Here is a 15,255-nt window from a genome sequence, read left to right as displayed (position 1 = left end):
TATAACGTAAATTCTCAAAATAGCACTAATATTATCAAATAGTGTTACTGAGTGTAGCACACTTCAGTACATCCCATCACGGTCCATAGGTATTAAATCAAAACATCAAATTTTACATAATCGAATAAATTATTTAGCTTAATTTTATAATAATTAAGCATTTAAAGTTTGTGAGGTAGATTACTTGGTTAAAATTCTAAAGTTCATCGTAGCTTCCTGTTTCTGAGTTTCCCTCATGAAGAAGGGTTGACGATGTCCTAAGATACAAGGCCGTACAAAATAATAGATCCAATTTTTTTTTGGGTGGCCGTTGTGGTAGACCGTTTGTAGTTTTCTATAAAAGTTGTACTGTTGTGCTGTTAATACATCTGAAGGGGAATAATAAGATAATACAAGTCAAAGAATATACTGGTTAATTCAATGGTCTATAATGACAAGCAAGGTAAATGAATAAAGAGATTAAAATGACTGAGCACAACACCATAAAGGCTAGTGTTGCTGCAATGACTCCCCAAATAAAGAATTCCGTTTCGTAATTCATCTTTATTTGAGTATTGTTGAAGAATAAATCAATTGAAGTAAGCTTTGTAGCTATAGTTTAAGGAATTAATATTTAGACTTGGTTGTTCATTATGAATTAGCTTCATGAAATAATTATTCTTGCTTTTTGTCATTAGTTCAAAATAAATAACAATTTCTTTTTGTTCAAAGTCTTCAAGGAATAAAATGACTTCGCATTGGAATTCAGAATAATATAGTTCACAGATTTTGAAAACTTTATTGTTAAAAATAATCTGTTTAGAAAAGTTAACCCATGCGGATTCAACATGATCAGAGAGTTGACAATAATCTTTAAACCATTCGATATCAACACCTCCTTCAAAATATGTGTTCATTTTGAATAATGTAGTAATTCAATTTATGTGTCAATGGGGAGAATGGAAGACCAATTAATCTTTGAAAGGGATTGACAGGAAGATCCATATAGTACTTAAACTATAAATGGCGGGTGGCGATGAATAAAAACCTGTTAAAGAAAGGTTGTAACATTTCTTTATCCGTGATCACCAAACTATTGAAGACTAACAGATTAATTGAAATAAGTGAGCGGTCGAAAGTTTAGATTATTGATGTTAAAAATTTCTTCTGTATGAATAAGCTTTAGAATTTCAAATAAATTGTACTCAGGAATTTGATGAAAATAAACTACAATTTCATTGGAACTGTTATCTTGTAAGAATAAGTTCTCTTGTAACTCAAATGTCCAATGGACTGACAATGGGGTATAGAATTTATTTCCAACTAGAAATGCTTTCGAAGTTTTAATAACTTGCGATTGAGTAAATTCAGCGAGATCACTATAAGTTTTGAAGTACTTAACGTCTACTGAAAGATTGTAAGACATTAAATAAATTTTGGAATTCGATGGAAAAAGTTAAAATGATGAAACTAACTTTTTGTTGGCTGTAAAGATACAATAATAGATAAATTACTTTTATTAAAGGAGAGCGGACAAACAACATCCGGAATTTGATAATCAAAACCGACTCATTTTTCACCATAAATTGCGCTGAGTGTAATCATTGAATATAGTTTCAATGAAGATAGAAGAAATGCGGATTACTTTACTTGCTGTAAGTAATGGAATCAAAGAGAGTAAGGTAATCAAAATGACTAATAATTAGGCGTTTAAACTAACGAATAATTTTCCTCAACGCGGGAGAAGGAAGAAGAAGAAAAAAGTACTGAACATCAACAACCAAAAATTTATCTATTCCATTCCGTGAGTGCTCAACGTGATGAGCGGAGGATGTGGAGTTGATGCTTCAGATTTGCGATCTCCAGTTGGAGCTCAGTAATCCGTTGTTCGAGCTGTTGAGAGCGTTGTCTTCCTGTCAGAAAATTTTGCTATACCTGATAAATGAAGGTATCAAGCTGAGGAGTGAGGTTTGCTGTAATAATATCAAACGGGACTTGTATTGTTTGTCCTTGTAGGTTGTGATTAGTTAGTAGATGAGAATTTTTGTTTGACAAATAACCAATGAGATTGAATCTATTGATGTTGGGTTGCAACTGGTAGATTAAATTTGTATCGTAAATCGGGTGTCCACTAAAACCGGGGGTTTTAGCTTGTATCTCAGCTTGGTGTTGTTTTTGTAGGCGGTCTTGCAGGGGGTAGTTGTGTAATGATGAAGATTAAGAAAGTTTGGTCGTGACGACTGAGTGATTGTAGTGTTTGCTAAGACGTTGGGTACCGTACTGTTTGCCTTGGGTATATTTACTTCTAGCGGTGTCGCTGGGCTTAATGTCTCTCTAATGAATTGTTTACGTGGTTGTTTCTTTGCAATTGTATCTGCAGTTTTAGTTCTCTTCTTGGATGATGTAACCATTGTTGATGAATTTGCACCAGTTGCTTGAGTTTGTACTGCTGAAATCTTGATAGCTGAGAGAAAAGTTGTAGATGGGGTAACGTGAGTTGTGGTTTGTACTAGTCTGTCAAGTTGTTTAACTCCAGATTGAGGTTTAGAAGTTGATTGTGTATTGTATTCGGGCCAACCACTTGAAGGTTCCTTCTGAAAGACTGGTATCAGTTCGTTAGGAATTGAAGAAAGTTCCTGAAATATCAAGTTTTCTCTACTCTTATTCTATTCTAAGAGTATATTTTTTAAAGTTATTTTGCGAGTATTCTCTTTTTCTTATTTTTTTGTATTCTCTTTAAAGTAAATCAGTAGTAAATATGAAGACAGTCTGTATTATATTATCATCATATAGTTTGATTATATTAAGGTAATAGAGGAATTAATCCTATACTGGAGACGTAGGAACGTTGTGATCGTTTCTATTTTCGTCTTTATTATTCTCATCATTTAGGTTTGGGTAACCACTTTTATTCTCAAATCTTAAAGCTTGTAAGCCTTGAATGTGTGTAGTGTTATCTACTCGTGTTTGTAGCGGTTCTAAGCCTGAGTCTTTTGTTGGAGTAGCTTCAACGTTAAATGTTGGCTGTAGTGTAGTACTAGGATTAACAGTATATTGTGTTTCTACTAAGGGCCACTGCGAAATAGCAATATGTTGTGCGCCTCTATTAGCATTAGATCTGGCTATATTATGTTTATTATATTGAGTATAATAATCGTCAGTGTCGTCTGCGACTACGTAGTTCTCAACTAACTCTTGTATTTTTTTCTTCTTTCGGGTAATAAGGTACTATATGATTTCTATGCACGGTTTTCTTCTCATTTGTTTTTTCATGTTGTATTTCATATGTAGTATTAGTTAGCATTCGTTTCACAGTGTAAGGGCCTGAGCGTAGCTCCTGTAGCTTTTCAGACTTTAGTAGTCCTTTAGAGTGATTTTCTAATAGTACTTTTCTACCTTCAGATATAGGCTTTCCGAGTTTAAATCTGTTTCTATACTTGCGCGCTTTATTCGTAGTTTGTCTACATTTAGTTTAGGTATTCGAGTATATTGTTTTAAATGTATTCTCTCGCTTTAACATTTCGTTAGATAATCTATCTTTTTGTTATTACAAGTTTCTTCACTATGCGATTGTGGTGGTAGATTACTACAATACTCTGCTGTGCATTTCTTTTGATTATCTCGTAGTAGTCTTAACTTTAGTGATAAGGGTAATTGCGGTTTCGTTCCGAATAGTATTTCATAAGGGGTATATCCCGTACTGTAGTTTACTGCAGTATTGTGTGAAAATGCAAATTTACTAGTGTACTCGGACCAATTAGATCCACTTTTACTAATAAAATGTCTTAGGTAATTAGTCAAATGTTTATTTTGTACTTCTACTTTGCCGTTAGTCCACGGTGAATATGCAGTTCGGGGACATAGTGTAATTCCCATTTCGCTTGTGTAGTGAACGGAATCATTACTAATAAAAGCATTACCGTTATCATGTACTATTTGTTGCGGTATACCAAATGTAGTTATAAATTTCTCTAGTTGATTTACTGTTTCGAGAGCTTCAGCATTCTTGCTAGAGTATACTTGTATAAATCTAGAGAAAGCGTCTACTATTACAAGACAAAATCTATTTCCTTTACTAAGTGGTCGTAGTGGACCTTTATGATCAATATGAAGTGTATGTAGGGGTATAGCTTCTAATTGTCCCCATGGTTCTAAGGGTGCTTTGTTCAAATCTTTGCGTGCTGACTTATTAGTTTAGCAACTTAAGCAATCTAACATTAACATTTCAACCCATTTAAACATACCGGGCCAATAGAAATATCGCTCAACTCTATTGTAAGTTGTGCTTTCTGCTCTATGACCACTAAGTTCATGCGTATGTGTGACTTCGAATATCTTTATAAATAGCGAAATTGGTGCACATATCCTAACGTCAAAAGAGCCGTATTCACAAGGTTAGGAATAACAGAGTAAATCATATTGACTCTCTAAAAACAACAAGTTGAAATTATTTCTATAGGTTTGTAGCGCTTTAGATTGTTTAATGATGTAGTCCTTTTCTGGAGCTTTGCCTACTTTTAACCAATCTCTAACTTTATCTATCACGGAGTCGTTTACTTGTTCTTCAAGAATATTATCAGTGTCAAGATTAGCGTTTTTTGCAAAATCTGTAACTTTAGCTATTAAATCTAATGTATCTGTGTGGACATCCTTTTTTGAGATGTTTTGAAAAGCTTCTGGATCAATAAGTTTCGTAAATTTTGTCCGTGTAATATAGTCGGCTTTAGCAGATTCTAATTGTTCAATAAGTGAGTTTTCAATATTACCTTCTACTAAGTCTAACCAATCTTGGTCATCATAACCTTCTCGTTCATCACTTATTTCAGCTATTTCTTCTATCTCGGAATAGTAGTGATTATCATACTCGCTAGTTAGTTCTGAAGTTAATTTCTTTATTTGATTTATTTGTTTGCCGTAGCGAAAACAATCAGAGAAACTGTGTATAGCATTACAGTGTTCATTTATGTAGTCTGGTGCATCATCTACGCTAAAGTGACCTTCATCATTTATATTAATAAGTTTCTTTCTTTCGCCTTTGACTTGAGCAATAATTGGATAACAGTCGTTAGCTGATGCGTCCTTATCGTCTTGATGCAATACAGAGTAGTTAACTTCTTTTCCGTTAATATGAAACTATATATCTTTAGGTATTACTTTGTGTTTTAGTTGATAAAGTTTAGCATCTGCTAAAGAAACGTTTCGGCTAAGAATGTCAGGGAACGCTAATTTTGCCTTCAGTGTATATGATTTGCAAGTTTTGGAACTTAGTTATTACAACTTGATACTTAAAGAAACGATGTGAAATTTGCCCTCGTCGTGACCAAAGAAATAGAATTGGTCTGTGATCACAATATAGGTAAATTAGAAAAGGGAATCCAATCACATAAAATTCATATGTTTGTAATGCAGATATTATTCCGCATAGTTCTCTATGTTGAGGGGACATTTTTTGTTCAGCTTTATCAAATACTCTTGAGTTTGCTGAAATCATACGTTTTCTATCAGGAAAATCTTGTATAAGAACACAACCTGTTCCTAAATTAGACGAATCAGCACGAATATGAAAGGGATAGTCATTGGAAGGAAATGCGATAGAAATGAGGTTTTGCATCTATGTGAAAGTTCAAAATATAGGTGTGATAGAAACCCATCATTCCTAAAACTCTTAAAACTTCTGTTTTCGATTCTGGCGTTTTTAGGTTTCTAATATCATATATGCGCGAAGCATAGATTTAACATGTCCTAGAAATCTCATTTTTCGTAAGAAAAACATTGTTTTATCGGGGGCTGCTTTAAGGTTTGCCTTTCGAAGCAAAGAGTGATACTCTTTTACTATTGTGAACATTTCTTGTTTATCTTTAGCTTGTAACAAAGTATCATCTATATATGTTAAGGCTTGTTTACGTTTTATAAGGGGCCGAATGCATAACGCATTAGTTTGCTAAAGAAACTGGGTAAAGGCTTAAGACCATAAAATCCTATTTGATATGTGTACTCTCTGCCTCCTACAATAAAACTTGTAACCTTCTGTGTATCTTCAGTTAATGGTACTTGATTATAAGCCGATGATAAATCACTACTTGTAAATTTAGTTCCGGTTATTCTTGTCATTAGAACGTTTAGTGGTTCGAGTGGCCAACTAGAATTACTTGTATCAGTTATAGAGTTTAGGTATCTAGCATCAATGACTAGTTTTACATAATCCTTCTTAGGTAATATGATAACGGGATTGACAAACCAACTATTCATATCATCGTTCTCATTGAGCTCTCTGATTATCCCTGCTTGAATTAATTCATCCGTTAGTTTTTCTAATTTATCTCTGAGATGAATGGGTATTTTGCTTGGTCTTTGCTTTTTAAAGGTTGCATCCTTCTTTAGGGGTAAATGAAAATTATATTTAGTTTTGCCAATATCATACTTATGATGTGAATAGACATCATTATCCTGAAGTATTATTTCTATCAACTCAAACAATTCATCATCAGTCAAATCACTTAGCGTGAAATCAAAACTATCTAAGAACCTTTCTAGATACTCTATGTCTTGAACTGTATTTCTATTTTGCTTAATTACAAAATCACTAACTGCTTTATTTATAATTAGGTTGCTTTGTAGTTTATCTCTAAACTTAGGAAACTGGTCGTTGACTTTAGGTTTACATAACTCTTTTGCTTCGGTAGAGAAGTCTGTGGCTAGTTCTCTCCCATCTTCTTTGCATTTTTCTATTGAAACTGACTGTATATTTACCGTCAGTTTCAAAGCTAGGTTGAATAGTTGTGTAGCCAAGCATTCTGATTGATGAACCAGTATATGTCTTTGAATCACAATTTGTTTTTTGTAAATGCAAATTTTGTCCAAGGTTTTCTAGAGCAAGGTATGTAGGATGATTGATAATGGTGCAGGTTGATCCTGGGTCAATCAAGAATTCTACTTCTAAACCACTATTATTTTTAATGTCTCGGGTGGCAAAGTGATATAAGTTGAAGTAAATTCTTGACTTAGTACTACTTTCTTTAGTAGCGTTCGGAGACTTCAAAAGTTTAAAGGAAAGAAGTATGTTATAGCATTTACATAGTCATCGTCACCTTCAACGAAACCTATTTGATTTGGTTGTTGATGAATATTGTTGGGTTTTGATTGTCTTTGTTGTAGATTGTTATTTCTACTTGGTGTATAGAAGCTAGCACTTTGTTGTGGCTGTTGCTGTTGTTGTGGTGATGATATGTGTTTTCCTGAAGTAAGGTTTGTTCGTATGGTTGAGTGAATCTATTACCATAATTGCTAAAAGATGTATTTTGTTGTTGATAGTTAGGCTGGTTGACCCTAGGAGTATAGTTTGAGTAGCCATCTCTTGGTTGATAGCCTTGGTTTCTAGGACCATTGAGTCTTGCATTGCCTCGGTTATTCTTTCTATAATCATTAGAGAATGTTATATTTGGCCTTCTTGGTTCAACTAGTTCCTTTCTCAATTTGTTAACACTATCATCTATCTGTTTCTTTGTGCATCTAGAGATGGAATGACCATTGCTTCTACAATAATCACAGAAACTAGTACTGTTAGGTCTGCCTTTTATGTTTGGGTTTCTAGGCCTAGAAGTATCTATAGCATTCACTTCGTTGCTTTTGAAAAGACTGGTTAAATCATTAATTTTGCTCTCGAGTGTTTTAAGTTTATCTATTCCTGTAGCTCCACTAGACTCCGTTGTTACAGAAAATGTTAAGTCTTTTACGACTAAGTGATCAACAAACTGTGTCCATGTTATTGAAGGATTCTCAATTAGTTTCTCGTGCGCTTTGCGTTTTAAACCTTGTGGTCTTAGTCCTCTCATAGCAAAATCTATGTATTTCTGACTTCGTTGTCTTTGTTGGATTTCTTTCTCCTTTCTTATATTGTCATCACCTTCGATACTTGTTGGTATCTTTTCTGGCCAACCTTCATCAACTCCACTCTTTATTCTATGTAGATAGTTCTTTATTAATTCTCCTTCTTGCCTGAATGTGTTCTCAACCTCAAGTCTAAATCTAAATTGGTCTCTACCGTCTGTGAATCTTTTTATAAATTCATCTTTTAAGGTATTCCAATCTGTAGCATCTGTGACTTCACTTTCAAACCATTCTAGTGCTGTATCAGTTAAAAGTGAGCCGAATAAGGATTGTTGCCTCTTATCATAGCTAGTTTGTGCAGCGGGTGCTGTAGGCCTAGTTCCTAGTGAAAAGAGTATTTTGTTTTCTACAGAGTTCCAAAAAGAAGTGGCATCCTGATTAGGATCATTGCCTAAAAAAGATACAAGTGAAAGATTTGGATGTGTTATGGGAGTTTCAGGTGGGGGAGTAACGGCAGGTGGAGGAGTACTACCACCAGGACTGGTCATTGTTTAAAGGACTGAAGTTATTGTATTAAAACTATTAGGTACAGAGGAATAGTTTAAATCAAATTCAAATAAGGATTTAAGTGAGAAGCCCTTTGAATAGTTAAATTACACAAGTTAATTTAGTGGCCTCTCTGTAATAAGTGAACAAGTTAAATTTAGACAGGCTTCTCTGATAGTTAAAATGAACAAGTTAAATTGAGATTGCCTCTCTTGTATTAAATGAACAAGTTAAATTCAAGTTGCTTCTCTTGTATTAAATGAACAAGTTAAATTGAAGTTGCCTCTCTTGTATTAAATGGACAAGTTAAGGTGAAGTTGCCTCTCTTGTATTAAATGGACAAGTTAAGGTGAAGTTGCCTCTCTGGGACCACCATTTATAATGCTGGTCCGTACATTAGATACTTAAACGACGGGGTTAATCGCAGGACCACGTGTATAACTTGAGAGTTCAACCCTAGTTCTACTCTTGGTATATAGTTAAGTATTAAAGAAAGTTAAATGCAAATATGAATTAATAAGTTATGTTAAACAGCATCAAGTATGAACCGAGCATGAAGGGATAGAATAGTTAAAATTATTAAGACTGAGATAGCACTAGATAGCACAGGTTGAATTATTCTAAGTTAACTTGTAACTTAGAAAGAGTTTAAGAGATGTTAAATTATAACTTAGAGAAGTTTAGTTAAACTTACCTGATTTCCAAAATTGTGTTAAGTTAATATTTTATGACTTAGAGAGTTCTTAGTTAAGAACAAGTAACAAAATATTCTAAGTAAGAAAAATATCTCAAGTAAGCTGATATTGAGCAAGGGAGCAATACGGGAGTATGATTTTAAATCAGAAGTTATCAGGGACCAAATTGTGCTGAAGTTAAGAATAAGTGGTGGTTGAGCATGCGAGCTCCTTTTATACTTGCGGACACGTGGTTATCTAGTATCCTATTGGATAAAGATAACAGTGTCGACAGAGTTACCAAGGTTAAGTTGGTATTATCTACGTGGCGTGACAATATCACGTTATGGTAGTTTTAGTTTGAGTTAGTGATCTTAAAATAGTAGCTTATTCAAAACTACTTAGTAATTTGTTCACACGTTAAAATGGACTTTGTCCAAATCAAGTTTGTGCTTCACGCAATATAACGTAAATTCTCAAAATAGCACTAATATTATCAAATAGTGTTACTGAGTGTAGCACACTTCAGTACAAAATGTAGTATTAAAATAGGCGACGTCTATTAAACTAATCATAGTAGCTAGGTTAATAAAATAGACGCTGCTATCATTTCGTTTTATCATATCGAAAGTAGCATCGGACTTTAATTTCTCAAAAGTATTTTTTTACATAAGTACAGTTTAATAAATATAGCTGCTTACAGTTTATTGATAACAAAGATTACACTTTGGGAAACAAAACAAAAATTTTGAATGCGGCATTTAAACCGTATTTTTTGCCAAGAGACATATTTAATTACCCCGAAAATGTATCTGTCTGCTAAAATCTACCTTTTGACCATCTCTTTGACTTTGAAAACACTTTTTACAGCTTAGTTGCTTAAAAAATATCTTTCCCATTTCGCATATACCCCCTCTCTTGCCAATCAAGGTAAACTTGTCATAATGGGGGGCTATATTTCCGTGCAGGCGGGGGGGGGGGGGGTTGAGGTGGTTATAATAAAAAAACACAAAAAATCTTTTTGATTGCAGAGGTGTTTATGGACCAATGCTTAAATTACAAAATTTTCAATCTATAAAATGGAAAGAGCAATCAAATGGAAAGATGATTCAAAAGCTGGTGATATTATCTGAGTCAGTAAGTTTCATGTAAGTTGAATCTAGAACAACGAGTTAATTATAAACTGAGGCAGTATTTCTCTATTGCTTTGTCATATAAAAGTAACTGTTGCGGATGCAACTTCAAGATGGCTAAATATGGAAGTTAAGATGATTTGCCGCAAAAAACTTGACTTTATGTCCCACATTGCTAACTGTCAGTTACCAAAAACATGGAAACAGAACATCTGAATTTGACTATTTCAATGCTAGAAATATGTTTTCACTACATATTAATGGTGACCCCGACGTGATCAATAGTGAACTTCAGCCAACATCTGTCGACCTAAAATGCTCGATCAAATTACCGCCATTAAAATTGCAAAATTTTAATGGTAACCCCATGCACTATCACGAGTGGATAAATAATTTTTTCTCAATGGTTCACAATAACATTTCAATTACTGACACACACAGAATAACCTACCTACAGAATTCAGTGTCGGGTAAGGCAAAGGATCTGATACATGCTTACTCTTGTGATCCATCCTATTATAATACAACCCTCAACGAGATAATGAGCCGCTTTGGCGACCCTTCAGTTGTTGTCAACGCTTTTATCAACCAATTAGAGAGCTGGAAATGTAACAGTTCTTACAACAAGCAATCCTTCATAGCATTCTCTTCATTTCTAAAGAGACTAGTCCAGGCTTTTCAGAACCTAGGTGTTCAAGCCGACCTTCAATCGTCTACTTTATTGAGGAAAGCGAAGGAAAAAATTCCCCACAATTTGCTTCTTAAATGGACTGAATACACCCTGACAGAGAATGTTACAACAACTACCCTTGTTGAGTTTCAAAAATGGCTTGATGTTCAAGCAAGGGTTTATGACAAAGTAAACCAGGAAAATAGAACCAGTACCTTCACTCAAAAGAAAACACTTTTTACAGCTTAGTTGCTTAAAAAATATCTTTCCCATTTCGCATATACCCCCTCTCTTGCCAATCAAGGTAAACTTGTCATAATGGGGGGCTATATTTCCATGCAGGCGGGGGGGGGGGGTTGAGGTGATTATAATAAAAAAAAACGAAAAATCTTTTTGATTGCAGAGGTGTTTATGGACCAATGCTTAAATTACAAAATTTTCAATCTATAAAATGGAAAGAGCAATCAAATGGAAAGATGATTCAAAAGCTGGTGATATTATCTGAGTCAGTAAGTTTCATGTAAGTTGAATCTAGAACAACGAATTAATTATAAACTGAGGCAGTATTTCTCTATTGCTTTGTCATATAAAAGTAACTGTTGCGGATGCAACTTCAAGATGGCTAAATATGGAAGTAAAGATGATTTGCCGCAAAAAACTTGACTTTATGTCCCACATTGCTAACTGTCAGTTACCAAAAACATGGAAACAGAACATCTGAATTTGACTTTTTCAATGCTAGAAATATGTTTTCACTACATATTAATGGTGACCCCGACGTGATCAATAGTGAACTTCAGCCAACATCTGTCGACCTAAAATGCTCGATCAAATTACCACCATTAAAATTGCAAAATTTTAATGGTAACCCCATGCACTATCACGAGTGGATAAATAATTTTTTCTCAATGGTTCACAATAACATTTCAATTACTGACACACACAGAATAACCTACCTACAGAATTCAGTGTCGGGTAAGGCAAAGGATCTGATACATGCTTACTCTTGTGATCCATCCTATTATAATACAAACCTCAACGAGATAATGAGCCACTTTGGCGACCCTTCAGTTGTTGTCAACGCTTTTATCAACCAATTAGAGAGCTGGAAATGTAACAGTTCTTACAACAAGCAATCCTTCATAGCATTCTCTTCATTTCTAAAGAGACTAGTCCAGGCTTTTCAGAACCTAGGTTTTCAAGCCGACCTTCAATCGTCTACTTTATTGAGGAAAGCGAAGGAAAAAATTCCCCACAATTTGCTTCTTAAATGGACTGAATACACCCTGACAGAGAATGTTACAACAACTACCCTTGTTGAGTTTCAAAAATGGCTTGATGTTCAAGCAAGGGTTTATGACAAAGTAAACCAGGAAAATAGAACCAGTACCTTCAATCACAACAAAAACGGTAATTCTCCTGCTGTGACAGCACAACAATCGGTTCAAGAACAGTTTAAGCAAACAACTGCAAGACATTCTCAAAGGAACGATTTAGATCAAGGAAAGGTTAATCACAACGGTTCGAAAAATGAGCAACAGTTTGCAAACAAGCACACAAATTGTGTTCAATGTCACAAACCGCATTTTGTTGCAACTTGTTCAGACTACCATAAATTGTCCCCTGAAGGTCGATTTCAAACTATCCAGAAAAATAGCTTGTGTACAAACTGTCTAAGTAATCAACATCGCAGAGACACTTGTCCCTCCTCGAAACGTTGTCAAGTGTGTAATGGTTTTCACCATACAACACTACATAATCCAGCTAAACAATTCAGCAAAACACATGCCGCTTTCACTACCAGCAACGTCCAACAGCAAACTAAAACCTCAGGTCAACAAAATTGGTCATCGAAAGACGACAACAACTCACAAACGCAAAAAAGTATTGAAGCAACTCAGAATAAATTAACACAATTCAAACCCAAAAGCAATCTCAGGTATGGAAAAAATTTCGGAAATAATAATAATCAACAGTCATCGAAACGTGCGAATTTGAATGGACCTTCTACCAGCCAAAATTTCAATGTCAACCAAATATCCAGTACACCGAAATATTGGTTTGAGCAGTTACAGCTGCTGCCAGTATCCTTTATCAAAGAAGATAAAGTATTCGACACGTATGCTCTCATTGACCCCGGCAGTCAGTTTACGTTTTTATTAGATGCTGTTTCTAACTACCTGGAACTCCCACGCGAATATCAATCTTCAACTACTGTTCAATATCTAAGCGTTGATTACGAAATGCCCCTATCAAAAATAAAGCAACCAATAACAGTTTGCCCTTTCAATCAGTTTGATGAAAAGTTCCAAATATCCAGAGCCTACAGCACCCCTACATTAAACGTTAATGCAGCCAATGTCACTGAGCTAAACTATGTTTGCGATGCATTCAATGAACTTCGACACATATATTTCCCAGACATTGCCGAAGGTAAGATTGGAGCACTCCTTGGTGTCAATGCTTTTGCCTTTACGCATCCTACTGAAGTAATTCAAGGCACCGAAATCCGCCCCTTCGGAGTAAAGACAAAGCTTGGATGGACACTTGCAGGAGAGTACCTGAACACACTAGGAAACTGCTCTTCAAAATCTTCTAATAAATCGAAAGTATTTGTATACCATGTCTGTCGGAAAAGTCCAGAACAACCCTTGGACAATTTGATACAAGAATTTTGGTCAATAGAGAACGATGGTACCAGAAAAGAAGATATTACTATCACTGAAGATGAAAATTCTGCCATTCGAATACTTGAGAGTACTATCAACCACACAGGGGAAAGGTATGAAATAGGTCTTCCATGGAAAGTACCTGCCAATCTTCAAAATAACTATTTTTCTGCCCTCAGTCAGCTAAACAGTTTGAACAAACGACTTAATAATGATTCAAAACTAAGTGATATGTACCAACAGACTCTTGTCACAGATCTCGAGAAAAATTACGTCAAGCCAGTGGAAATGACAGACCCAGCCCCTGAGAAATTATGGTACTTGCCGCATCACCCTGTTCAAAGCGCAAACAAACCAAACAAAGTGCGTCGTGTCGCCAATGCAGCGTCAAAATTCAAAGGCGAGTCACTAAATTCCAATCTTCTAACAGGACCAGACCTCTTAAACAGTCTAATAGGAATTTTGGTCAGATTTCGTGAAAAACCTATTGCTATTTTGGCAGACATTGAAGGAATGTTTATGCAAATCGGCATCCGAAATGAAGATCAATCTGCACTACGTTTCCTATGGTCTATTGACAACGATGTGCGACAGTTTCAATTCACCAGATTGATTTTCGGTGCAACTTGCTCACCATCTTGTGCAATTTTTGTCTTAAACAGATGCGCAGAGGACAACGTCGAGACATATCCAAAAGCACAGAGCGCTATAAAGTCTTATTTTTATATGGATGACTACATCCAGTCCTTCGACTCTCCTGAAAATGCCAACGCGACTGCATTTGAAGTAAAGAACTGCCTGAGAGCCGGTGGTTTCCGCCTCACAAAATTCCTGTCAAATCATCAACAGGCTCTTCAGTGTATTACTCCAGAAGACCTCGAGGAGCCCAAGAGTGAAACAAGAGTCCTCGGACAAAAATGGAACCTTGAAAAAGATACATTTTTCATGAAATCCCTAGGAGAATTCCCTAAAGAAGCTGAACAATACACTCAACGGAAACTTTTCAGTCTGGTGTCATCGATTTTTGACCCAATTGGGTTTCTTGGCCCAATGACAATAAAGTTCAAAATTCTTCTTCAGCAGCTTTGGAAGTTAGGTAGAAAATGGGACGAGCCACTCGCAATTGAACTTCTACATCCCTAACAAAAGCTCCTTAACAGTTATCACTCTATGCCTCAACTTGAAATTCAACGACAGATGACAACACAGAATCTACTGGAGACAGAGAACCAGTTGCATGTTTTTGTTGATGCATCGATTGTTGCAACGTGTGCTGTTGTCTACCTCAGGAGCTTGAATAAGACCAGCAACGAAGTACAAACTGCATTCGTGATCGGGAAATGCAAAGTAGCGCCCGTAAAACAGTTGAGCGTTCCAAAGTTGGAACTAGAGGCATCTGTCACAGGTGTTCGACTCCTGAATTTTGTTAGACATGAACTCTCTGTTGAAATCAGCAATGTTTTTTATTGGACGGATAGTCAAGTTGTCCTTGACTGGATTGGTTCTTCCAAGAAGCAACCAGTTTTTGTTGCTAATCGCATTGCAGAAATAAAAAAAAAAGCAAACCTGACAATTGGAACCATATTGCGACAAACTTAAACCCAGCTGATCATGGTACTCGTGGTTTAGAACCCAAGGAAATTGAAGCAAAATGGTTTAAGCCACCAGATTTTCTCAACACAAATGATGTCTTTTGTAGACCTACAAAGCAAACGCCGATTTGTGCTGCAACAACACGATCTGCCTTAAGAACCAAG

General features: G+C 35.5%; 1 protein-coding gene across 1 annotated transcript; it reads left to right on the top strand.

Moving 5' to 3' along the window:
• The first annotated feature begins 11,875 nt into the window (after positions 1-11,875).
• Positions 11,876-14,641, top strand: LOC142357805 (uncharacterized). Its single transcript, XM_075409327.1, has one exon. The coding sequence runs from the start codon at positions 11,876-11,878 to the stop codon at positions 14,639-14,641; it is 2,766 nt and encodes a 921-aa protein (XP_075265442.1).
• Positions 14,642-15,255: the final 614 nt, after the last annotated feature.

This window comes from Convolutriloba macropyga, unplaced genomic scaffold (genome assembly GCF_964194025.1).
Source record: "Convolutriloba macropyga unplaced genomic scaffold, txConMacr16.3 SCAFFOLD_2448, whole genome shotgun sequence".
In the NCBI taxonomy this organism is placed as follows: domain Eukaryota; kingdom Metazoa; phylum Xenacoelomorpha; order Acoela; family Convolutidae; genus Convolutriloba; species Convolutriloba macropyga.
This window is presented reverse-complemented; position numbering and strand designations above follow the sequence as displayed.